Below are 23278 nucleotides of genomic sequence, written 5' to 3'. Positions count from 1 at the left end.
TATTTTCAAAACTGTGTGTGACAGACCCCCCCCCCACCTCTCCACACACACACACACACACACACACACACACACACACACACACACACACACACACACACACACACACACACACACACACGCTACGTCACATGTCGGGAATGCAGTGAGGAGCTGCTGCTGCTACTGAAGGCCTCAGGATCCGTGACAAAGTAGGTTACCGACGCTGAAGCTAAAAGAAAGTTCTTTCGGGATAACTTTCACTGACCTTTGGACATTCAAACGGAGGTGTAGATTGTGTTTGTCCGGCTCATTTCAGGCGGTAGGTGTCGGTTATTTCACTGGTCCCTCTTCGGCTGTGTTGAAGTTAGCCTGGAGGCAAGGCACGAGCTTTGCTCGAGTTCAAAACAGGCTAGCAAACAAGTAAACAAGCCTGTTATTAAAGTTAATTGTTGTTAATTATCACTCATTATGGGTTATTATATCACGTAAGCGTTGTGTTTTACCCAAGTGTGACGCAGAAAGGACAAATTTGGACAAACTGCTTGACAATTAGTCTCTGTTCGTTCGTATGAGACGTTAATGTTGCTGTGTGGAACTAACGTTAAACCCGAAAAAATATCTTCAACGTGTCTTTATTATGTCGTCTCTGTTTCATTTTACCAATGTTATCTTGCTCTTGGTTTGTAGATGAGACCGAAGAGAAGAGGGGAGTCACTGTAAAGGTACTGTAAAAGGTAGGAAATGCTAATAGGTTGCTAATGTCGATTAGAGATTCTCTCTGCGGATGTAGTTTTTAACCCATTTCATTTACCGACACATATTGATTTAAGTCATGTTGTCTTCTTGTCATTTCTTTAATTTTAACAAGCACACATATCCACACTGTGTCAAACATGTAAAGCTAATTATAGTTTTTCGCCTTCAAAATAAAAGCCCAATTGTCACAGAATAAGAAAATTTGTCTGTAAAATTGGGAATATGAATGATTCGGGATGTCCTCAATTAAACTTGCAGTTGGTACCAGTTTTAGCTTTGCTGCTTTTATTTTAATCGGTTTTCCTCATTTCTGAAACGCATGAAGTAGAGACATTTTATTTTTAAATTCAAAAAACCACCGGATGTCCTTTTTGTTTATCCCCGATCGCTTGGGTCTTGTCACTGTCATCAACTTTGACATTTCATGAGTTGCTGCGCCTCCTTTGCATTCAGCAAGAGTAATAAAAGGAAAAATGCTTCAGCTTTGTGTTTTTAAATCACACAAAAACCTCACAATTGGCTTTGAACACAGAGCGATAAAACCGTTGAGATTAATTTCCTGGCCCAGACATCCTCGGATTTGAGTGTGTGCTCATCCGGATTCAGACAGGGGCTTAATTCAGGTCGACCGTGGAGGTGGTGGTCACTCTTTCCTCCACATGGTGAGTGTGTAATGTTAAATCCATGCTGGCACTGCGTGGTGTAATGGTACCTACAACAACCCCATTAACAGAAATTATAAAGAAATAAAGAGTCTAAAAGAAACCAAAAGGCTTAAATCCCGTGTTCAAGCATTGTATTTCAGTACAGCTGCATCATCCTCTCATCCATCATTATAATCTTCTTACCGACAAGGATTTATGACGGCCACACAACCCACATACAATCAATCTGAGTGGGCTGTTAATTTCTCCTCTCTGACAATGCCGATTTGCTGTGGCTCGTCTCTGTGCTTGAAGTCCAGTGGGATCTGTGTCTATCACACAGAGGCTTAGTTCATGCATAAGCTTGCTTCCTTTATGCACAGACTCTTAATCACAAGTGATTCACACTCTATAGAATTATTACTATCCCGGCAGAAGTCAATCAGAATTTCCCAAAACACTAAAATGTCTTACTAGGTAAAGTGATGAATCCATGATCAAAAAGAGATTCGCTCTCTGGCGTTGAATGTTGAGCACCAAAGAGCTCTTTTTCACAGAGACATTGACCCATTTGCTTGTTAGACACTATCTGACACATTTATAAATTGCATTGACATATATCTGATGTTTGGTTGGATTTTTCCTTAAGTAACAATAGTATCCTGAAGTCCCTCGGGTACAAGTCAGCACTTTTTCAGCTCAGCTGTGTGCCCCAGTGTTGTTATTTATCCCGCAGAGAATACATAATATATTGTTATGAGCCAGGTGTTCACAAGTATACAGATACATATCATTACACAACATTTCCTGCCTTGTTTTTGTCTCTGCTCTATTTGGAAATCAATGATACTGGTGTGTAAACACCCAAAGACAATAACCATTGTGGAGGATAACAGGCAAAGGACAGCCACAAATTTGCACCTGTTTGTATGTCTGTATATGAGTGTGTGTACTACATGTGTGCTGGAGATTTTTTTTGCACGGGTGTTTATGTCTCGCGGCACACAAAAACACACTAACACACGTTTCGGGGCAATGTGCGAGCCTGCTGGAAATCCCCATGCCTTTCAGAAGGGCTGCTCTCTTCCTGCCCCTCAACTAGGAAACTATTGTTCAATCTGTGTGTCCCCGTTGCCATAGGAAACAAAATCTGAGGCATCCCTTAGTTTCCATTGGTTACCTATGACAAAAATACATAGAACAGCTACAGCTGTGTTGATGCAAATTATGGTTAAAAGCTGAAAACATAGTCATGCACAGTCACTGAACTGTTACCAGACAAAGCAAAGGCAACATTGTGAGGCACTGATTTGCAGTTAGGATGTCATTGTACTATTACAAATGAAATGCATGCAGCAGTTTTTTTTACAAAATGAAATTTATTCTCAGAACAACATGACAGAAGCATTTTCCTTCCTCTCTCTGCCAAGCCTGCCATGTCCGGTCCCACCTGGCTTCCTCCGAGAACTCTGGACAGCCCAGAGCGAGCCGTCCCCCAGATGTCCCACTCTGCCGGGTCAGCAATCTACCGAGCCCCCAACAAGAAGGGCGTGTCCGACTTCCGGCCAAAATATGGTTCCTACGACCAGAATGGTGGAGGAGGAGGAGGGGAGATGGCCAATAGGTACATGGCTACTGGACCCACAGGTAAGGCCATGCCTCTAGTCACATACTGGAGTCAGGGGCTGCACAAATAGATTTCCCAGAGTCACCTCATCTCTGGAGAAAAACAAGTTTAACTTTTGGTTCCTACACCAACATGGGGGTAGACCAATCCATATACAAAGTCATACAGTAAGCCTTGAACAGGCAGACATTATTATTCTAAAGGAAGTGTATAGTGAAACAATAAAACCTGAATAACGTCCTATTATTATTACACAGACACGTCAGTATTGCTTTGAGTCAGACTTGAAAGAATATCCAGCTATTATTTAAAAGAAGATCTGCCTTTTGATGTCGTCTCTTTCAAAGATTAAGAAGCTCCTTGACAATTCTTGGATAAATATTTGCAATGTCTGTTCTCCAATCAGTAGGTGGACCCATCCATCATCCCTCTAGCGATCACTATTACTCCCCTCCCCATGGTCCCAAGGAAGAGCGCACCTGGAGCCCTCACATGGACAGCTACGAGCTGATGGTGGGTACATACTCCAAGCTATGGAGTAGAAATAGGGGGAAAGGCACTCGAAAAGTGATGGTGACATAAAATGATAACTTTTTGATGTTTTAACTGCACAGTTCTTATGCACTTACATGTTTTCTAATGCTGTTGTTATGTTAGCATCGTGGACCTGAGAAGCCAGTGAACTATCACTCTAAAATCGATGCGGATATTGACTCCCTCACCAGTATGCTTGCTGATCTGGACAGTCACCCGCAGGATTCCAGCACACAAGTATGAAAATAAACTTTATTTTCTTTCACTGCACATGAACAAGTCTCTTTTAATTTCTCAATCATTGTGCAAATTTTGCCACCAGTATTAAATTTTATTAACTCTCCGTCTCCCCACAGCTGTACGACAATGTGCCTTACAACAAATACCTCTCAGGGGATCACTACAAGCCTGCACACCAGAGCGCAGCCCCTCCTCAGGGTCGGCCATCCATGGGCTATCCCCCTCACCCCCAGAGCCAATACCACCCGGCGCCCCCCTACCCCAGCGAGCACCAGGCACCTCAGTACTCCACCTCCCACCAGCAGGACTACTACTCCTCCTCTTCAACCCCTAAACCCTACCCTCAGCCCGTTCCTGCCTCGTACACCACTGCCTCCACTCCCACCGGGCCCAGGTTCAGCGTCCAGGTCAAGACGGCACAGCCTGTCACCTACTCACAGACGGGGAGGCAGGCTGAACAGGCCTACACCCCACCCCCTCCTCGCCAGCACGTGTCACGCCCCTCACCACAGACTCAGGCAAGTCCTCAGGGCTGGTACCCTCCGCACCCCAGTTCACAAGCTCAAGATTTGCACTCTGAGGTGGGGTACAAGGGGAGTGGCTCAGGCTCTGGAGGAAGAGTCAACCAGGGTCCAATATCTAAGAGAGGGATGGAAAATAATCAGACTGTGTCAGGAGCAGCACAGAGTCCTGCTTATCAGTCCAGCAAGGTACCTGCATCTCTGGTCTGTTTGAATAATAAAAGTGAGCTTAAAAATGAAAATTAAATGAAATTGAAACATCGTAGAAAGTGATTTTATACTTGCTGTGGATGCATTCTGGTTAGTTATCAAAGATGCAATTTCATTAAGAGAATGTTTTATTTTTGGTTTTCCAGTTACATACTCTACTTGATTCATGTATCTCCTCTTTTCTAGCAGGGAATAGCAACAACGAGGCCTGAGGAGGAGCTGGATCGACTCACCAAGAAGTTGGTATATGATATGAACCACCCACCCGCAGAGGAGTACTTTGGTACGGTCCAGTCTCATGACATTGATGACTTATGACACCGCGGATCCTGCGTCCTGGCATTTAAAATAAAAACAAAACCGTGTAACATTTTCACTGTGTCGACCTTTCCCGTCTCAGGTCGCTGTGCCCGCTGTGGTGACAACGTGGTCGGTGATGGCAGTGGCTGTATCGCCATGGAGCAGGTGTTTCACGTGGAGTGTTTCACATGTATCACCTGCCACGCCCGTCTCCGAGGGCAACCATTCTACGCCCTGGACAAGAGGAGTTACTGCGAGAGTTGTTACATTGTAAGTGAAGGAACTCACGGTTGGTTATTAGTCTCAAACTTCATCCATCACAGCCTCACATCCTTAACCCTTTCCTCACTCAGGTGTTTAGATACATTTATATTTCAATATTTCCTGCCATTATCATACTGTTTTACCATGACCCATACTGTTATTTCCATCTTTGTGTTTAGAGTACACTAGAGCGCTGTTCAAAGTGCTCCAAGCCCATCCTGGACCGTATCCTGCGGGCCATGGGAAAGGCCTACCATCCTCGCTGTTTCACATGTGTGGTGTGTAACTGCTGCTTGGACGGGGTGCCCTTCACCGTGGATGCCACCTCTCAGATACACTGCATAGATGACTTTCATAGGTACAAACACCTTCACACACCACGCTGAACATTGTTTTCGTGATGCTATTCATGATTTTAATAAAGCGCAGAGAGAAGTGTCGTTAAGTGAAAACCTCGATGGTTGTCGTCCCTGACAGGAAGTATGCGCCTCGCTGCTCGGTGTGTGGTGAGCCCATCATGCCTGAACCGGGGCAGGAGGAGACCGTCAGGATAGTGGCTCTGGACCGGAGCTTCCATGTCAATTGTTACATCTGTGAGGTGAGAATTATGGAACTAAAAATACGAGAAACATCAGAACCTATTGATTTTAAAACGTCTCGTGATAGTTTTGAAAGTTTAATTTTGAAGAGTTTGGTGTGAGTGTGCACATTTTCAGTTTTAGTTGAAGAATAAAGGGCTGAAAAAGCAAAAATTCCACAATTTCTTCTATAAAAGTTTAAACTGTTTAGGTACTTATAAAGTTCATAAGACTCTAAATAATTTATGGAAAAATTCTAACCTTGCCTGGAAAATGTTGGATTAAATTACCATATATTACCATGTTCTCTACAGTAAAAACCAAAGAAGGTTTAGAGTGGTGCTGGACTTGTTACCTTACTACAAATATTTGCAGTACGAGTCCATGTGAGAGCGTTAAGATGAACTGACTGGAGTGTCTATTCATCAGGAATGTGGTCTCCTGCTGTCGTCTGAAGGGGAGGGTCGAGGCTGTTACCCGCTGGACGGCCACATCTTGTGTAAGAGCTGCAGCGCTCGCCGCATCCAGGACCTCTCAGCCAAAATCTCCACTGACTGCTAACAAAGCTCCTGGGTCGAGGGCACCTTTTCAGCACAAACAGTCAACATGTTACACGTGACTGACATCACAGACAGGACATGCCCCGGCTATGTTCTGTCAAGTGAATTACTTTTTGTTTTTTCTCTTGGTTGCTCTGATCATGAATTGACAAACATTGCTATAGCTCCCTCTGTTGTTCTGCAGCTGCACCTTCATGCACAGAGGAACATTTTCTGTTTTTAGTCTTATTGATTCACATGAGAGAGTTGCAACAGAGCAACCACCTCACTAATTTCCTTTCATTCAGATGTCCTACCATCTTCTGTCTTTTTGTTGGTACACAGCCGCCCTGCTTTTCACATTTAGCACAGTATCATATTAGAATGACAGTAGCCTGACCTGCAGGCAGCTTGGGCTCCACATACCATTTATTCACACCGGTACTCACCTAGTAGCTTGCACATTATCACTCGGATTGTCCCCGTCAAAGACAATGAAAGTGTGGAGGGATATCACAGATTTAGGCCTGAAAATGAGTATTTTTGTAGAGAAGCGGCACAAATGAGTATGAGGGCGACGGCTCGTCTAGACGTGTCTAAGCGCTGGGACCTGTACATTTGTAAAACGTCAAAGTGCGGAACTGCCTCAAAAAAAAAAAAAAGCATTTTAAAAGCACATAAAGCAACAACTGTGACTGTACATAACAGACTGCTCGGGTTTGACAGTGAGACTGATTTGAACAGCATGTAGCCTTTAGTGCAGTGACTCTTTGCAGTGAGTAGCCTCATAGAAGAAGAAATGTAGACGAAAGGAATGTGTAGTTAACTTTACAGCACAACCTAATTTTTTCTTTTTTTAAATCCTCTTTAACTTTTACTGAACGCTAGTATAATATTTGCTTGAACAGATCTCATATTCAATCATTACAATATCATGTTGTTTAGTTGATAAATCAAAGTTTGTAACAGGATTTTTGCCTTTTTTTTTTTTTTTTTTTAAACATCCAGAATAACATTCTTGAATGTCTACGATACACAATCTTTGCTTTGGTTTTGTTTAATATTTGTTGTTTGGTTGATACTTGACTGTTACATTGAAGACGATGGTGCAATGAAGTCAAATGCTTTCTTCTGTGTAAAGGAAAACAGGGTGTCGGTAACTTATGCGGCTTGAAAGCATCTTACTTTACGAAGATTGAGCCTCGTGTGAAGCGTCTCTAAATGTGGGGAAATTATGGAACTGAAGTTGTAGAAATAAGTATGTTGGGTAAATACTTTTACATACTGGTTATTCTTTACATTAGATGAAATAAGTGGAGTTTAATATCATGTTTTTCCTCCTCCCCCCAAAAAAAACAGATTGTGATTTTTGGATTACAAGTCTTCGCATGTGGAGTTTATTTTTGTTCATCCTTGCACTCATGTGGGCCAAGTTGTCATATTCTGAGACTTTGGAGCTACAGTATTTGTTATGATTGTGTTTAACCGCTGTCTTTCCGTCCTCATTTTGTTTATGTGTAACTTAAAGGGCTAGAAATTTGAAAGCCTTACCTCAAGGATGTCATTCAGTTTCATAATGATCCTTTTGTGAAACTGAGTTTGTCTGTGAATTCTGCTTTTTTTTTGTGCTCATGCTTAAACAGTTTTCATCACTTGTTAATTTATCTCATGATGTATATACTGTATTAGCACTATTCAGCTTTTTACCACCAAGTCAATCATTTCATTAATGCTCAGATGTGTCATTTTTAAAATCCTGAATCATGCCAACGCATCCATTCATCGTTCTTACTGTTTGAAATGCTGTGAATCGGAGCTCGTAGATCAAAACCCACGGTACTGCAGCAGACTTCAGTCCGCTGATGAATTCACACTGAGGAGGGGGAGGCCATTTTGTACTGAATAGACAGATTATATGTAGAAATGACAGTTAGTTACATGAATGGGAGAGCATGTGAACCCGAGGGTGGATTTTTCTCCTGATGCAGGTTGTAGAAACATAATTGATTATTAAAATGTCAGCAAGTTCATTACCGTGTTTGTCACTTTTTATACGTTGGTGTTTAAAAGAAAGTGATATTTCCCAGGCAGGGAAGACACAGTTGTGTTGCATTATGGGAAATGTATGATCCAGTGTATTTTTAGTATTTAATCTAGTCAAAGTGTCAGAATATCTCATCTGTGCTGCTTCCACTTTGATGATTCTTGTTGAAATTGTTTCTTGTAAATCTCCAAACTTCATTCAAATGCAATAATAAATCTCGGGAATACCACTTTAACACATACAAAGAGAAAAAAATCATGTAACTTGAAAAAGTATTATTTTAGTAGTATTTTAGTCACCAATCTTAAAATATACAATCTTATTATTGTTTACAATTACCAAAAACAACCGTATATTTGGCATCTTGCAGTAAATGACGCAGTTACGACAAAGTGGGCAAACATGGAGTAAAGTGCAGTTAAAAACAAAAAAAATACTCCAGCTTGAAAGGCTCCCGTCGTGTGTTAACACGAGGTGAACGTCTTCCAGAAGAAGTTGCGGCAGCCTGCCTTGCGCTCCCTTTGGGAGAGGGGAAGGTGTCGGCGCATCACCTCCTCCCTGACTCCCACCTCTTCCTCCTCCTCCAGCCCGGGGAGCATCTGGTCTACTCTCGCTGCCATCAGTTCAGACACAAACTTCAGCAAGAGCAAGTGAGCGAGATCCTAAAGGAGGACAGACAAGGAAAGGACTGGCAACTCGAGAAAGTGCTTTAAATATAAAGGAGGGTTCATCTGAACCAGCTGTTGATCACCAGATCCTACACAAAATTCTTCATATTTTAACTTTATTTGAGCCAGTTAAATCTGTACAATATGAAATATAGCAGTGAATTACCTTGTCGTTTGCGAAGTCTGTTCTCAGTATTTCTGTCTGCATGTCTCTGCGTGGAGCACCGCTGACCTGCACCAGCAGCACAGAGGAAGACAAAGCCACCAGAAGTACCTGCACCTGAGAGCCGAGCATCTCCACTTCAAACAGCAAACAGAAGAATCCTCCTCTTATATTCCCTGATGCGCTTTTCAACACAGATGATGTGCAATGCTGGAAAAGACCCCCAAAAAAATAGAACCTTCTAACCAATCAGAGGTGCAAGAGCTGAACGTTATCGCTGTTTGAGTGGGAAGTGTTGAGCTGATAAATAGGGGTCTTCATCCTCAAATCCTCCTCATTCTGAAGCCAAAGGATGTGATTGGTGGAGAAGAAGAGTGGCAGTAAGGGAATGAAGAGGTGTGTCATTAGACAAGATAAGGTCATCATTAGCCACAACAGCATGGACGAAGCAGCTCCCATAACACGGGCAACGAAACCTCTAAGACCTGACTTTTGGGATAATCAGTGCTCATGTTGTAACTGTGAAGTGTCACATGCAAAACACGACAATAAAGTGAAACTTAATGGCAGCACACGGTTTTACTTCCGTCGGTCATGATTAGCTGCACCAGCTTTGTAGGTGTCCTGCACAACATGAGTTCCTGCATGCTGTGCAGTGTTGGTAATGACACAATGTGACTCAAATGTTAATGAGGCCGCCCGGACGCCGCTAACCAGTCTGACACGCCACCAAACTTCATGCTGTCACTCTGAGTCAATGGGAAATGAACGAGGTAAATTATCGTCTAAATGTTAGACTGTAAACAAAAGGCATGATGTGAGTCTTTTGTTTGCAGTCTGGACATGAATGAGGGCGCAGCTGCAGTGTCTGGTGAAGAGGCAAAAACTGGAGGGATTTGCTATTGAGTATTATCACCTTTCATCTTTGACATTTGGCCAGAATTTACATTTTCACCCACTAAAAGATGATGTCAGAGGAGCGGGAAGGTCACAGGCACCACCAAGCCACCTAGTTAACTTAGTTCAGTGGTTGTCTACTTGAGGCTCAGGACCCCCAAAAGGTCACAAGATCAACCTGAGGAGTTGTGAGACAGTTTAAGGGGGAGTACTCAGGCATTGCAATATGAAACTTCTGGCCCTACACATGACTGGGTCCTCGCCCCGGGTCTGGCCCGTTTACTGTACTTCCACATCTGGGCAGTTTACGGCTGTTACCCTCCAGTATTGTCTGACAGCTGCAACATTTTCTGCATATGTACCAGAATTGGTCCAGATGTGGAAGTAGCATCTGCCTGTCATGCTGTATATGGGCCGGATTCGGGCCGTGGAACCAGGCATGTACTGGGCCAGAAGGAATAAGAAGTCTGATAAACTGCCTATGCTTTGTCATATTTTGGTTTCGACTGAAACGCTCATGTGATCTGCTTTACCTACTCTACATTGTTCTGTCTGAATGCATTGTGCTAACATGACTCTTACTGGTGTGAAACCACATTTTCCTCTCCAGGAATTCTCAATTGTTTTCCTCATTATGAAAATAATTCAAATAAAATGGGGGGAAAAAAATACTCCTGTATTAGAATTGTTACACATTTAAAGGACATCACAAAATTATATCTTGTCAAAAAATGACATTAACCAATATCATCTCCACATCTTATTCTTTAAATAGATAGTGACCTTCTCTGCGGATGAGTTTTCCTGTTTCTTCTCCACAGGACTCTCACTGATAAGTCCGATTACTCAGACTTTGAGTAACAATTCATAGTGGAGTGAAGAAGAAAGGGGGGGTGGGGGGTGGTGGTGACTGCAGGCATCCAGCTGTGCTGAAGGAGAGGGGTCCAACACTGTGATGATCACACAAATCACACCTCCACTGCCTCCATCCCTGCTGCGACATGATATGAAATAGTGTCAACACTTTGTCAGGGATAATTAAAAATCATTCATCTGTGGTTAATCATGCAGCGACTCCTCCTGCTGGTTTACACATCACTCCGTAGGCTGCTTCTTTCTATATTTCAAACATTTCAACATATTGAGACGAAAGTTTCTCTGCCATGTCATATTTGCTGACAATCTTTCCAGAGTAGGGGGCCTTAGTGTAAATCTTGTTGATAGGCAGCTATGGTCGAACCTCACTCCAGCTCAGAAACTCTTTCTTATTCCCTCGTCACGGCAAAAATAATTAATAGTACAATAAGTAATACCTATATAAATGGAAGAAAACTGTTTACCCAACCAATAAAATGAGGCTTGTCAACTTCATAAATACCCTAAATTTAGAGAAGAGAAACTTTGTTTTAAAAGACAATCTCTCTCAATTTGAATTTGACAACCTTTACTTTATTTCCCTGCAGCAGTGTAAAAGTGTTACCAAAATTATGATTCAATTTACATTTCACATCTTTTAACGTGAACAACAGCTGCTCAATAAAAATCTATCAAAGAAAAAAGCAGTCCAGTGCAGCTCAATGCTGTGCTGTTCATATCAGAGACAATACACTCCGACCACTAGATGTCACTGTGACACCGCGTTTTGATTCAGCAGCTCGCTTCATTCATTTCAGCGGTTTCAAGTCAAATACAGAGCTCTGAGAAATGACTCAATAAATACCCGCGTGACTTTTTGCCAATTTACTTTAGGGTAACTCATAATATATCTATCACTTCTGTTTTTATAAAGAATAAAGGCAAGAAAACGGAAGCCTGAGCTAATTAGCTTCTCAATTTACAGGTGAGTCTGTCAAAATGGCGACATTTGAAAAGGTAAACACGGCTGACGTCGAAGCTACGCCTCAACTCACTCTCTACATTTACCCGTTAAAAATGAAAATACTATGTTTCCATATTTTGTGTGGGTAAGTTTCACAGTGAAAGGTAAGGGCACGCTTTAAGTGTGGCCTCATGCATTGACTTATGTGTTTGTTTCAGTGTGGTGTTGCACCTGGCCTTGCCTCTGTGTGTCACCAGCCCAGCAGAGACAGGTAACAGTGAGTGGTGCCATAAAGCCAAAAATACCTGTTTCATAACATTTCTGGGGGGTCAGCCATGATAATAACTAATAATATATTACCTTCCAGTGTACAGACTTCTATGTCAGTACTATTAAAACTTCCCCCACATGGGAAATATGTTTGTCACAGTCAGAGCTCTTGTCTGAGATTATATACAGAATATGAAGGTAAATAAATAAATAGTGCAGGTGGAGTGATATATCGCAAATACTGTTCAGAACATTACATTGTTTAATGGGTACCCAATGAATAGGGACTGGAAATGTGGTTGAAATTAGTATCAAGTAGTTTGTCAGCTTTATTATGATGATATGGCAGTGTATGCAAAATAATATAAAGTAAACAAATTTATATGCAAAGCAATGAACTGTGTTCCACTATTATGCATTGTATGAGACATAAATCTATATAGATGTAAAACCAAACCATTACTATTTTATTTTGTTGATATTTTTTGTCACAGTTCAGTTGGAATAATTTTTTTTAACAATACATATATGTATAAACTATACATCTATATATCATAATATGTTTTTTTTAAATGGCATTATTAATATTTTCAGGAACCTTTCAGACCAAATGCCTCGAGCGTCACTTCTGGCTCTCTGTCAAGTCCAGCTTCCTCGGCTCAATGATCCGCTTTGACTTTGAAGGTATGTGTCTTTATTTTCATTCAGAAAGTGGTTAGTAGAGAAGTTGTTGAAACTGGGGAAGCGAGTGGTTGGTTTGTACTACTGCCAGGGAAGTTGTACTTTCTGATGTTGGATTCCTATTGTCACTAGACCAGAATGGATATCACATCCTCTCTGATCAGGAGGCTGCACTCTGTGGTTACACCGTCCTAATCGGTGGCGTTGGAGACCTGGTGTTTCGTGCCTCCTTCCTGGCCTGTCACGTTCACACCCAGGTGCGTACCGGCATTTTGTGCTTTGATATGTGGCATAATTGTGCCCTTCATGCGAAACGCCCTGTTTTAATGCGTCTTCTCTGCAGACGGGCACAGACTACCACCTGCGCGTCTGGTTTGTGAACCTGCAGGCGGATGGGAAGGTGGGACTATACCCCTTCCAGCTCTACTGCTCTTTCCAGGGGCGGTGGAGCACCAGAGAGATCGTCTGTGAAGAAAACTACATGGAGGTGAATTACTGACCTGCATAGTTATGTCTTCACCACATTTACTCTCTGACTTTTTGAGAAAAAGTTGATGCATTATGGTCAACTGCAGTCTAACTTACAAATTAGGAAGATCCATAAACATGAGAGTAGGAAGGGATTTGAGTAATTGAAAAAAAATGAAATATTGAAAAATGCTAATTCTGCTCATTGAATTGAGTTCAAATGAAAGATTATATTCATTTAAAAAGTTAATTTGAAAGTTAACTTTTCCAACACATGCTGGGGTCTAAAGAGGATCTGAGGAGTGTGTGAGGTTGTAAAGGTGTGTGTTTCCTCTCTAGGTGTCCGTCCAGCTTCCTGTCCTGACTGTGCAATCCAAAAATGACAAGAAGGCAAGTACTGGGATGTTTTTCACAAGTGTTTAGCTGCATGGTTTTTTAAGTAATGTCTGATTAGTTGATGCCTCTCGTCACTGAGCAGGGAGCTCATCAGGCAGACACTGCTGTGATGTTCCACAGAGCGGATCAGCCGCCTGAAGAAGCCGTGGTGTTGTCCCTGACAGCCGCTGCTGCTCAGCACTACCACATCTCGATGAGTGGCTCACGTCTCACCCTCCGCTGTCCCTACTCCTCCCCTTTCTCACGCTTAATGAAGGTACGCAGAGGCACAGGATTAGACCTGCATCGTTCAGTTACTTTTAAAGTCTTGCCTCTTTTTGTTTGTCTGGATGTTGTGTGTGTTTCTGTTTTTTTTGCAGGTGAGTGGGGTGGATTTAGAAATCCTAAGTGCAACTGTCCTGTACCGACTGCAGAGCAACTTCCTAGCTGTTGACACCACCGTCGCCTGTGCCCTAAGTTAGTAAAGTTCAATGGTATTAGCCTATTTAGTAAAATACCAGAGTGAAATGTCTGTAATTTCTCTTCCCTCTCTCCTCTCTCACCCCCAGATGAGGCTACAACAGACGGGTCTGACCTGCTGTGGACCGTCCCTTTTAATCTGTCTCCTCTTGTTCATGGGCAGTTCAGGGACAGAGGAATGAGGGTCGGAGTTAACAGCCAAGCTCTGAACGAATCTGACGTTAAAGAGAGACGATACAAGATCGGCCTGCAGGAAGGACGAGTGGAGGTCAGGATTCCTACAGGAGCCCCAGGTGGACACTTAAAGGTATATAAATAGGATGTACTCTTGGAATATGCAGCATGAATATACTTTAACTTGAAGTAATGTACGTTAAGTAAAATCAATTTAAAAAAATTTTATAGCACCATTCGAGATCAGATGATTTGTAACTATAGTTCATATGTGCTGTACGAACATTTCTCAGTGTGGCCGCTGTGATTTTTCCAGAGTGGTGTTGTCAGGGGACGGTACAGCCAGTCCATGTCCGTGGATCTGTTCTTTATGAGGCAGTGGGAGGACGAGCGTTGGCCTCTCACACAGCATCGCTCCTTCAGGCTGCTGAAGACTCCTGCCATCCCTCAAACCCCCATCTTGACCAACAGTGAGGCTTTCTTACACCATTTTTAGCGTATTTATGTATATACAGTTGATTAAAAAAGAACAAGGGCTAGGTGCTAACAGTATTCATACAGATGGAGGTAAGGTCTGCCTAAATGGTCATCTATAGAATTTTAAATAAAAATCAGAGCTGCCCTCCTTACGTGAATTTCCTTTCAGTTCCTTTTTGATAATTCAATATTATAAATTACATAGAATTGTTAAAGCTTGTATTTGTGTGTGATATTGAGCATGATAGTGTTTCCAGTGTTTTGAAGATGCATCTGTCCCTCTCCCTCCACAGGCACGGTCCCATCCGAGGGATTATTTTCTGTCACTTTAGGCCCGTTTGCACCTGATGTGTCCCTCCAGAAGGTGACCATAGACGGTGGTGGTGACCTTTTAACCTGGACCCAAAGCCTCCAAACGCAGACTGACACAGACCTTTCGGTGTCCAGGCTCTCCCACGTTAACGGGAGCTTCTCTTACCAGTTCAGTTTTCCGTTGTCGCACCCAAAAATAATCCCTGAGGTGAGAGTGGCAAACATGAAGCAGCTTTCTCACGTGTAGAAGTTCAAAACCCTTTGAAACATCCTGCTGTCTAATCCCAGTATATAGGTGCTGGCTATAAGACGTACAGCTTCACTTTCACCTTTACGCTTAACATCTCACCCAGTAGAGAAGTGTTTTACCATCAAGCCACCGTAGAGCATAGTGTTGAGTTTGCAGGTGAGTTACTGGTTACGCTTTTTAAGTTTGTTTTCATCTACCATCACCATACTGATTGGTTTTCTAACTACCATGCTGCCTGAGTTTGTTTCGTCATTTTATTGTGATATGAAAAGCAACTTGCGGAGGTTACCTTGAGATTTATAATCCATTTCACTGATCACTGAAATGTAACATTAAAATAAAAGTATATATAATTGATAGTTGATGGGATAAAAGTGAGTTGTGGTTGTTGTAATTGAGATACAAACTAACCAGCAGTGAAACACTGTGGATAATAAATGTAAAGCATTTGTTCAAAACTAACAAAAATGCTAATCTGTTCCCCTAAAACACAAAAACCTCAGAGCCCCACTGACATGTCTCTCATTCCCCATCTATCCTGGTGCAGCTCCAGGTTCCCCCAGACTGGAAGGGAAGTGCACAGAGAGCAGCCTGCTGGTGCTGCTGCACCACGGGGCCCAGGACGAGCTGCAGTGGGAGCTGTTGCTCGGAGCCCGCCGGCTGGACTGGGACCTGGTGGAGATGGGTGGGTTCGTGGTGGAGGCAGAGGAGGACTACTTAACTGTGGAGATCCCTCTCTACAGCTCTGGGATGAAGTATGAGGTGAATCAATCTGCGCTTCTCTTCTTTTTTTTTTTTTTCCCCTTGTGATTTAAAATTTTCTTGCCAAGTATCTTTGTTTTTATCCACAGGATCAGGGTGATTTTCATCTTAATTTAACTATTTTTCAGGGTTAACAGATTTGTTTCCAACTTAATAGCTTTTCTTTTAATCACTAATTTACTCAGCTAAAGCCTGGTGTCCATCTAATTGAATCACATACATGGAGGCCATCTGTGTTTGCAATTCAGTAAATTAACTCTCAGAGGAAATTAAGGATTAGCTGCACTCCCCGGTCTTCGTTTATAAAAGTATCTCAGTGCGAAGACGAGACTTTAACAACTTGTGGCTACTTTGATGAAACAAGTTTCTGCTTTTCACATCCTATTAGTGGTTACAAAAAAAAGATCCACAGTGTTTATTCTTGTCTACAATATAATTTTCTTTGCAAGACTCTCACTGTTGCTCCACTGCAACTGTTAATATGAACATGTTTGCAAACCTTTCCCCATGTAGGAGCTGACATTGCAGGGTCTTGTTGCTGGAGTGGAAGTGTCTGTTGTGGATGCTGAGTCTCTGAAGCTGCAGGACAGTCTTGTCCATCGATGCACCTTCCCTGCTCGAGAACTAATAGGTAAACGCTGGAAGCTCAGACTGAAGCATAAAACATCATTTTTATATTTAATTAATAATATTGTTTGTTAATTATTAATATGTTAATATTATATTTAATTACCATTTATGTTTTAGTGGTAGTTCATGATGGTGTCTCTGACAGTTTGTTTGCCAGAAGGGAGGATGGTGGCAGTGGTCGACACCACCCACACCATCCCGCCCACTCACCCCAACCGAACTGCTCTATCGGACCCCAAATGTGTTCCCATGGAGACGGACAGCGCCAGAGCTCTGTTCAGCTTCAGCCTCGACTCCTGTGGGACACTTGTCACTGTGAGGGACTTAGATTATTCACAATCCACACGGCAAATACACGTTCTGTTTCTTCTGTTCTGATCTCCTCACGTTTCTTTAGACCGAGGGAGATTTCCTGGTTTATGAAAACCAGATCAGCTACACTCAAGATTTTCTGCCTTTGGATGATCCCGTTATACACAGAGATTCTCCATACAGGTGGGAAAACTACACTGAACTCAGTCCGTCTTTAGAAAAGTCAAATTAGCGTTTACACATGTCTTGTGTGTTTTAGACTGACAATCCAGTGTCGCTACCCCGCAAACCATACCAGTACTCTTGCTATCCAACATCCTGTGTACACATCTCTGGACCTTTCACCAATGATGCCAGTTAAACGCACACGCAGGGAGGCTGCAAACACAGGTGTGCTTGTGCGTGTGCGTGTGCGTGTGCGTGCGTGCGTGCGTGTGTGTGAGTGAGAAGCTCCTGATTTGTGATAATTACATAGAAAATATGTAATATAAATTCCTCCCCGTTCAGGTCAAAGGAAATGGACGGTGAATCTTGAGCAACAAGAAAAACATCAACAAGGTAGTGGAGGTTTAAAACACTGTGCTAAATGTAAATGCAAATACCTCAGTCCACTTTGAATTTCAACTAAACTGGGTGTATTTCTCTCATATTGGAACTGAGTTACACCAAACATAATTCAGATATTTTCTGTTCATCTGTGGAAGGAAGAAGATCTTTAACCTCTTGTCTCCTGTTTTCTCTTCTCTGGAGTTTCAGTGTGGATAACGTTGATGCATGCCTCCCTGCTGCTTCTCATGCTCTGCACATTTGGTTCTGCGTACTGGATCTGTGAATTAAATCAGTGAACACTATTTTATTTATTATTAGGTATTTGTTTTAAATTATTTTATGTCATCTCTTTAGTTTTTATTTTGACAGGGTTTGAGAAATTAAGTTATTGTATCTTTCTTCTTTGTTCATTAAAGAGTGTTCTGATAAACTGGCATTTGTCTACTGATGCTTTGCATGCACAATTCTTTGTTCATGCTTCAAGTATCACTACTTGGATATTTACACCAGGCCAATAACCAAGTGCTAATGAGGGTGTTATATTGATGTGTACAGGTGGAGTCAGAAATGTGTGCATGGCATTTGTGTCCTAGTTCCAGTACTGAGTAGGGAACATGCTGGTTCACTGTGACATTTAAATGGACAGGAGCCATCAATATTTGTTACATTTGCTTTTCCTGCCACAAGTCAACATCCGATTGAAAGAGCTTTGATTGCTAATGAGCAACACATGTGGCTATAGCTTGAGAGCCAGGATATCTCAAGCAAGTGGTTCATGTTAGCAGGTGTAGTTTGCTAGCTGCTAGGCTAGCTTTAGACACCACCAACACCAACTATGGCTTTTGCCTTGTAAGGAGATTTAAAGGTAATTCATAAGCACCGTGTTGCCATTGATGCAGCCGTATTGCTTCTGATTTATACATGACTTCATCCTGTCTGGTCAACTGCAAACTGATCACATTCCTAATGTAAAATATTTGCTTCTAGGCCCACAATATTTGGACCATCCTGACATGTTTGTTCAGTGTCATGACCATTACTTCATGATGGCTGTTTCTCTCCTTCACTGGAGAGGAACCTCGCTTTCAGGCTCAGAATAGGAGTTAAACTCTGATCATTGTTGGATTATAGCAGCTCAATGCAAAGTCAAATACTGTGTGTAAACTAACATGTTGCTATGGCTTTGAAAGATGTAGCATGATTCTTATGGCTCTCCCTCACCTGCCTTCATCCAACTTGACACATTTATTTAAGATGTTTCAGCTGACTGAACTAGTCACCTTCAACAGTTTGATGAGTCATGACTAGAATTAGGACTAACTTGAGTTTGACTACCTAAATTTTGTATAAGCACTGGCTCTCAATGTAAGGTTGGTTCCACTCATTGACAAGTCAGGAGCATTTTTTATAAATACAAGTTTATTGATTCCATTTAAAATACATTAAATCAATCCAAAATATGGTATCACTTTCACTTGTGATGATCCTCGGCCTCCTGTGAACAGAACTCAAGATTAATAAAACTTCCGATTCACATTTAACCAAGTTTCAAATAAGAAGCTCACCTCTCTTTGAGAGATTCTTCAGATAGCTGGATACTTTGATAAGCTGAGCAGGAGGGTGGTAACCAGGTCTCATGCCACGTCTGGTCACAGGTACTGGAGTTTGAAGCACTGTAGTGGGCTCGATGGTGGGACTCTGTAGATCTAGAGAGTGACCAAACAAATTGTCACCAAGCAAGATGCCAAGTGATGCCATTGATCCAGTCTGACCAGTGGGTCGCCTACCTTCAGTCCGGTTTGCAGAATGTAGGATGCGGCCGAAGCCAACTGTGTCGGACTCGAACCTGTACACTGAGAAGAGACGGTGGAGGCCAGCCAGAGGATACGTACACTGCATTATAACACTGTAAGACAAGACAGACAGTTTAGCCATGATGATAGTTGAGTGATGGTAAATGATGTGAAGATTTTTAGATGCTGAAGAGTTGCACCTTTCAGTCGCACTGCTGAACTCTGGATTTTTCTGAGCTCGAAACTTCTTGCTGAAGAAAATCTCATTTTCATACGTCACACTCCCCTTGTTGAGCTGCAACAAAAACAAAGCATTTACATTTGGGTGCAGGCAGTTATGTCAGCACATGTAAATGAGGATTAAGCGTGTAACAATGAGTACATGAAGCAGCACTACCTTGACGATGGAGCCACAGCTGTTGAGTGGGAAAGAGAAGAGAGCCCTGCTGTCATCTGCTTCCTTGGGTCCACAGTATTTGTCTACGAGGTTGGTTCTAGCAGGGATCCCTCCACTTGGGACGGCCCGAGACAAGTCAGCCACCACAGTCATCCTCCCATCAGTTGAACACACTGCAGAGAGGCAATTATAACTTGTCAACATGTAAAGTCCACAAACCCATCCACACAGTAAAGAACAGGATGATCTTACTGATCATCTCAGTCGTGCTGAACGGACACGTCTTGACAGTTGAACTCTGGACCTCTGATGTTTCATGATCCCTCACAAGGATCTCAAAAGTGCCAAGGAATCCCTTCAGAGTAATGTCCTGCAAAACACAGCTTGGTTATTGCTTTCCATGTTCAAACAATGTTTGTTTAATGTGATTTTCCTCATCCTACCTTGTATTCATAGCCGTGGGTGTAGAGCGGCACGTCGAGCAGCAGACTCTGGCTGTCGTTGCTCATGATGTAGCCGTGCTGCGCTGCCAGCTCTGACGTCAGCAGCTCGGTGTCGATACTGATGTACCACAGGTAGTCAAAAGGCCGGTGGTCCAGTTTGAAGCTGATGCCAGACTCGGAACAGACGGCATCAAAGACTGGAGGAGCTGTTAAATACAGTATGATGGATGAGTAACTGCTCCATGCAGGAGTTGGCTTGAGCCTGTAAATACAAGGTTAGTGACTTACAGACATCTGTTAGTGCCATGACTGATGCCAGGTGGTAAAAAGGCTCATTTTCAGGCAGAACTGTCAGCGTGTAGTTGATGTCAAGCTTCTGCTGCATAGCGGCATCTTCTTTGGAGAACTGGGAGACAAAATATTAACTGACTGATCAAGCTGGAGGAATAAACCAGCCTGACACTTAATGATGCTGCTCATGCAAAAGACCTTTACCTGCTGTATGACAACAGGGTCACCAAAAGGCACCCTCAGAGTGTACCCATGGGTGTTGTTGGGATGAGCAACTTTTGTGATGGTGTGGCTGCTTGTATTTGTAAATGGTATTGTGCATTTGTGTCCATTCAAATTAACAGCAGCTAGCTCAACATCGTCAGGGACATCTCCCAGGTAGATGGTGAACACATGTTCCTCATGGATTGTTCCTGAAATGAAAACAGCCGGTCAGATTATGGTTGATGCAACACAGGCAGAGAGGGTCGATGGGAAACTTACTGTTTTCAGTGAAAACAGGGCGTGGCAGCAGAGGAGTGGAAAGTGTCCTGTGGAAGCGAAGCCTGGTGTCAACATGATCCTCATCCACCGAGATTTGCTCCAGGTAGAGGTGAAAGACGTAGTACTCGTACAGGTCGTCATCCACAAAGCTCTGGAAAGTACAAAATGCTGTCATATCTAAATAAAAATACTAGAAACACTTCATAACTGTTCATGCATCTCTTCTGACCTTCCTGTATCCTCCTTCAGCATTATAGGGGATGCTGATCTGGACTGTGGCGTTGTGCTTCTCCACAGTGTAGCCTCTCTCCTCTGCAACCGGCTGCTCCACAAGTTCGCCGTCCACACCGATGTGGACCTGGGTATCGTGCAGACCAGACACCAGCGGGTGCAGCACCTCAGGAGTCTCCCACATCATGTATCCATCGTCATCATACAAGCCTTCATCTGTGGATTTTACACTAGTTAAATCTATATTGCTTGTAAAGGGGAAAAAGCAGCCACAGTATAAAAATGATTGTAATACTGACGCAGGGAGCAGGCAGCCACCAGGTCGACCATGAGGACAACCCAGCTTTGTCTGGAGAACAGTGTTGCATGGACCACCTCTACTGGAACACCATTCACCTAGAGAGAGACTCAAAAATCAAAACCTGCTTTGGATTAAATTTCTCTCCTCAGGACAGACATTGTGCAGCAGCTCTTTACTTCTGTGCTGAAGCAGTCAGGTTGTCCATATGGCGTACGAAATACAAGCCTCCCATCTGTCAGGTCAAACTCGTAGCCCTGCTTTTGAGCTTCAGAAAGGTTCATTGGCATCAACTCCTGCTCCACCCTCTGGAACATCACCTGCCAGTCTGTGGTGGCTGAAGTATACGACTAGGGAAAGAAATGAAAGCACAGCATTTAAACAGGTAAATGGTTTCCTAAAAACAAAGTTTCCCTACAGAAGGCAAGGTCAACATACAGTTTGGACAGCAGCATCCCAGTCATCCTTCTTCGTCCCAGTTGGACAGGCCACATCACTCCTCACTGACACCTACAGAGAAGTCAAGGTTAGCGAGCAGCTCCATCAGTTCTCGGTTATAAATATCAGATGTAACTGCTTACTTCCATGTAGTTTTCCTCACAGGTAACCTCTCTGGGAGACCAGGGGAGAGAGGGAGAACAGGTCTTGTTCATGGCGTAGGTGACCTCCTTTCCTTCATGGTTTGCAATCAGGTTGAACTTGAATGTGAACACTTCATCATCCTGAGAGACCCAGAAGGATATGTATGGTGTCGTACAAAAGAAACCAGGTTGGCAGAATTAGAACTCCAGATAGATTGAGTAGGTCACACCTTTTGTGTGTACAGTAATTTAGTGTGTGTAGATAAATGTGTCCAAACACAATGCTATTTGTACACACCGTGTTGTCGGTGTGACAGCTGAAGTAAGAGGCTCGGAGCACCACTTGGTCTTGCAGAGGGAGAACACTGACACTGTAACCACACTGAGCTGCATACTGCTCAGTGATGAGGTACACACCTGTTCCATCTGGAAGACAGTCACATTAATTTGATTAAGAGTTGGAGCCTCATTTATTCCATGAAATAGTTGGGATGCACTGAGAAACTTTGGTTGGAATTTAAAATTACAATACCCTTACTCCAACATGGTTGTTGCCCCATGCTGTGGATGTAATGAAGCTGTGCAGGACTCACCAACAGCCTCAAAGCGAGGTTCCTCTCCAGTGAAGGAGAAATCAACAGCTATCATGAAGTAACGATCACGACACTCCATATGAAGAACTCCTGTATGAACAGACAAGGTGTCAGGATGGTCCACATATTATTGTGGGCCTAGAAACAAATAATTTTAAGTCTTACCATTGGGAATGGGATCACACTTTGCAGCTGACCACACAGACAGGAGCAAGGCCACGCTGGAAGACAAAGGCATTTATAAATCTCAAGCAATACGGCTGCATCAATGGCAACACAGTGATTATAAATAACCAATAAATCTCCTTACCCAAGGCAAAATCCAAAAGCCATAGTCACTAATGTGTTAGCAGTGTCTAAAGCTAGCCTAGCAGCTAGCAAACTACACCTGCTAGCCAACACAAGCTAACTTGAACCACTTGCTTGATCTATCCCGGTCACACCGGCACCGTGTGGTGGGGGTCTCCTCCACCAGCTTTTATACGCCAGTTTATTCACTGATTAACCAGAGGCTTTCCCGACGAGCTACAGCCACACGTGTCGCTCATTAGCAATCACAGCTTTCGATCAGCTGCACCTGCTGAGGTCTGAGCTCACCTCCCTGCCAACCTCACGTGCGAAGAAATGAAGTGATAAAAGCTG

General features: G+C 42.9%; 4 protein-coding genes across 12 annotated transcripts; 2 read left to right on the top strand and 2 right to left on the bottom strand.

The window, feature by feature from the left end:
* The first annotated feature begins 126 nt into the window (after positions 1 to 126).
* trip6 (thyroid hormone receptor interactor 6) lies at positions 127 to 8225 on the top strand. 6 transcript variants are annotated; one of them, XM_056369660.1, is made up of 11 exons: positions 127 to 191; positions 670 to 704; positions 2813 to 3029; positions 3416 to 3522; positions 3667 to 3780; positions 3900 to 4493; positions 4701 to 4797; positions 4915 to 5084; positions 5258 to 5436; positions 5556 to 5676; positions 6086 to 8225. In XM_056369660.1, exons 3-11 carry the CDS (start codon positions 2819 to 2821, stop codon positions 6215 to 6217), a joined length of 1725 nt encoding a protein of 574 aa, XP_056225635.1. In that variant the 5' UTR covers positions 127 to 191; positions 670 to 704; positions 2813 to 2818; the 3' UTR covers positions 6218 to 8225. The 6 variants fall into 6 exon arrangements, with proteins under 6 accessions (XP_056225635.1, XP_056225634.1, XP_056225636.1 ...); XM_056369659.1 differs by having other exon boundaries at positions 670 to 716; XM_056369661.1 differs by having other exon boundaries at positions 180 to 301.
* Positions 8226 to 8373: 148 nt separating this feature from the next.
* sst5 (somatostatin 5) lies at positions 8374 to 9747 on the bottom strand. The gene is made up of 2 exons (XM_056369665.1): positions 9074 to 9747; positions 8374 to 8901 (listed from the first exon to the last, which is right to left on the bottom strand). The coding sequence occupies exons 1-2, from the start codon at positions 9200 to 9202 to the stop codon at positions 8704 to 8706; spliced, it is 327 nt and encodes a 108-aa protein (XP_056225640.1). The 5' UTR covers positions 9203 to 9747; the 3' UTR covers positions 8374 to 8703.
* Positions 9748 to 11580: 1833 nt separating this feature from the next.
* Positions 11581 to 17956, top strand: LOC130164592 (uncharacterized). Of its 4 annotated transcripts, none has more exons than XM_056369408.1 (19): positions 11581 to 11807; positions 12005 to 12057; positions 12651 to 12740; positions 12870 to 12994; positions 13081 to 13224; positions 13545 to 13595; positions 13684 to 13857; positions 13961 to 14057; positions 14150 to 14367; positions 14551 to 14704; positions 15005 to 15231; positions 15312 to 15429; positions 15821 to 16035; positions 16549 to 16666; positions 16811 to 16980; positions 17063 to 17160; positions 17237 to 17367; positions 17485 to 17535; positions 17734 to 17956. In XM_056369408.1, the coding sequence occupies exons 3-19, from the start codon at positions 12719 to 12721 to the stop codon at positions 17820 to 17822; spliced, it is 2202 nt and encodes a 733-aa protein (XP_056225383.1). In that variant the 5' UTR covers positions 11581 to 11807; positions 12005 to 12057; positions 12651 to 12718; the 3' UTR covers positions 17823 to 17956. The 4 variants fall into 4 exon arrangements, with proteins under 4 accessions (XP_056225383.1, XP_056225382.1, XP_056225385.1 ...); XM_056369407.1 differs by having other exon boundaries at positions 17728 to 17956; XM_056369410.1 differs by lacking the exon at positions 17237 to 17367.
* A 971-nt stretch (positions 17957 to 18927) lies between these two features.
* Positions 18928 to 23235, bottom strand: LOC130164493 (uncharacterized). Its single transcript, XM_056369262.1, has 19 exons — positions 22947 to 23235; positions 22802 to 22857; positions 22637 to 22726; positions 22342 to 22469; positions 22044 to 22184; positions 21901 to 21972; positions 21642 to 21812; positions 21464 to 21560; positions 21163 to 21380; positions 20934 to 21084; positions 20655 to 20863; positions 20448 to 20565; positions 20160 to 20365; positions 19969 to 20086; positions 19717 to 19889; positions 19520 to 19614; positions 19314 to 19432; positions 19092 to 19232; positions 18928 to 19021 (listed from the first exon to the last, which is right to left on the bottom strand). The coding sequence occupies exons 1-19, from the start codon at positions 22967 to 22969 to the stop codon at positions 18969 to 18971; spliced, it is 2379 nt and encodes a 792-aa protein (XP_056225237.1). The 5' UTR covers positions 22970 to 23235; the 3' UTR covers positions 18928 to 18968.
* Positions 23236 to 23278: the final 43 nt, after the last annotated feature.

The sequence above is a fragment of the Seriola aureovittata genome, chromosome 23, assembly GCF_021018895.1.
Source record: "Seriola aureovittata isolate HTS-2021-v1 ecotype China chromosome 23, ASM2101889v1, whole genome shotgun sequence".
Classification (NCBI taxonomy): Eukaryota; Metazoa; Chordata; class Actinopteri; order Carangiformes; family Carangidae; genus Seriola; species Seriola aureovittata.
Note: the sequence above shows the minus strand (reverse complement) of the source record. Positions and strands in the feature narration are given on the sequence as shown.

Bases quoted from the DNA above. Each gene is read 5' to 3' on its own strand.
- trip6 (XM_056369660.1), top strand. From the start codon at position 2,819: ATGTCCGGTCCCACCTGGCTTCCTCCGAGAACTCTGGACAGCCCAGAG. The intron at 3,030-3,415 runs GTAAGGCCATGC...TTCTCCAATCAG, and splicing joins CATGGCTACTGGACCCACAG to TAGGTGGACCCATCCATCAT. The intron at 5,085-5,257 runs GTAAGTGAAGGA...CTTTGTGTTTAG, and splicing joins ACTGCGAGAGTTGTTACATT to AGTACACTAGAGCGCTGTTC.
- sst5 (XM_056369665.1), bottom strand. From the start codon at position 9,202: ATGCTCGGCTCTCAGGTGCAGGTACTTCTGGTGGCTTTGTCTTCCTCT. The intron at 8,902-9,073 runs GTAATTCACTGC...GTCCTCCTTTAG, and splicing joins CAGACTTCGCAAACGACAAG to GATCTCGCTCACTTGCTCTT.
- LOC130164592 (XM_056369407.1), top strand. From the start codon at position 12,719: ATGATCCGCTTTGACTTTGAAG. The intron at 16,036-16,548 runs GTGAATCAATCT...TTCCCCATGTAG, and splicing joins GCTCTGGGATGAAGTATGAG to GAGCTGACATTGCAGGGTCT. The intron at 17,536-17,727 runs GTAGTGGAGGTT...TCTTCTCTGGAG, and splicing joins ACAAGAAAAACATCAACAAG to TTTCAGTGTGGATAACGTTG.
- LOC130164493 (XM_056369262.1), bottom strand. From the start codon at position 22,969: ATGGCTTTTGGATTTTGCCTTGG. The intron at 21,813-21,900 runs GTATGTTGACCT...TTCTTTCCCTAG, and splicing joins GGGATGCTGCTGTCCAAACT to TCGTATACTTCAGCCACCAC. The intron at 21,561-21,641 runs GTAAAGAGCTGC...GTCTCTCTCTAG, and splicing joins CTGACTGCTTCAGCACAGAA to GTGAATGGTGTTCCAGTAGA.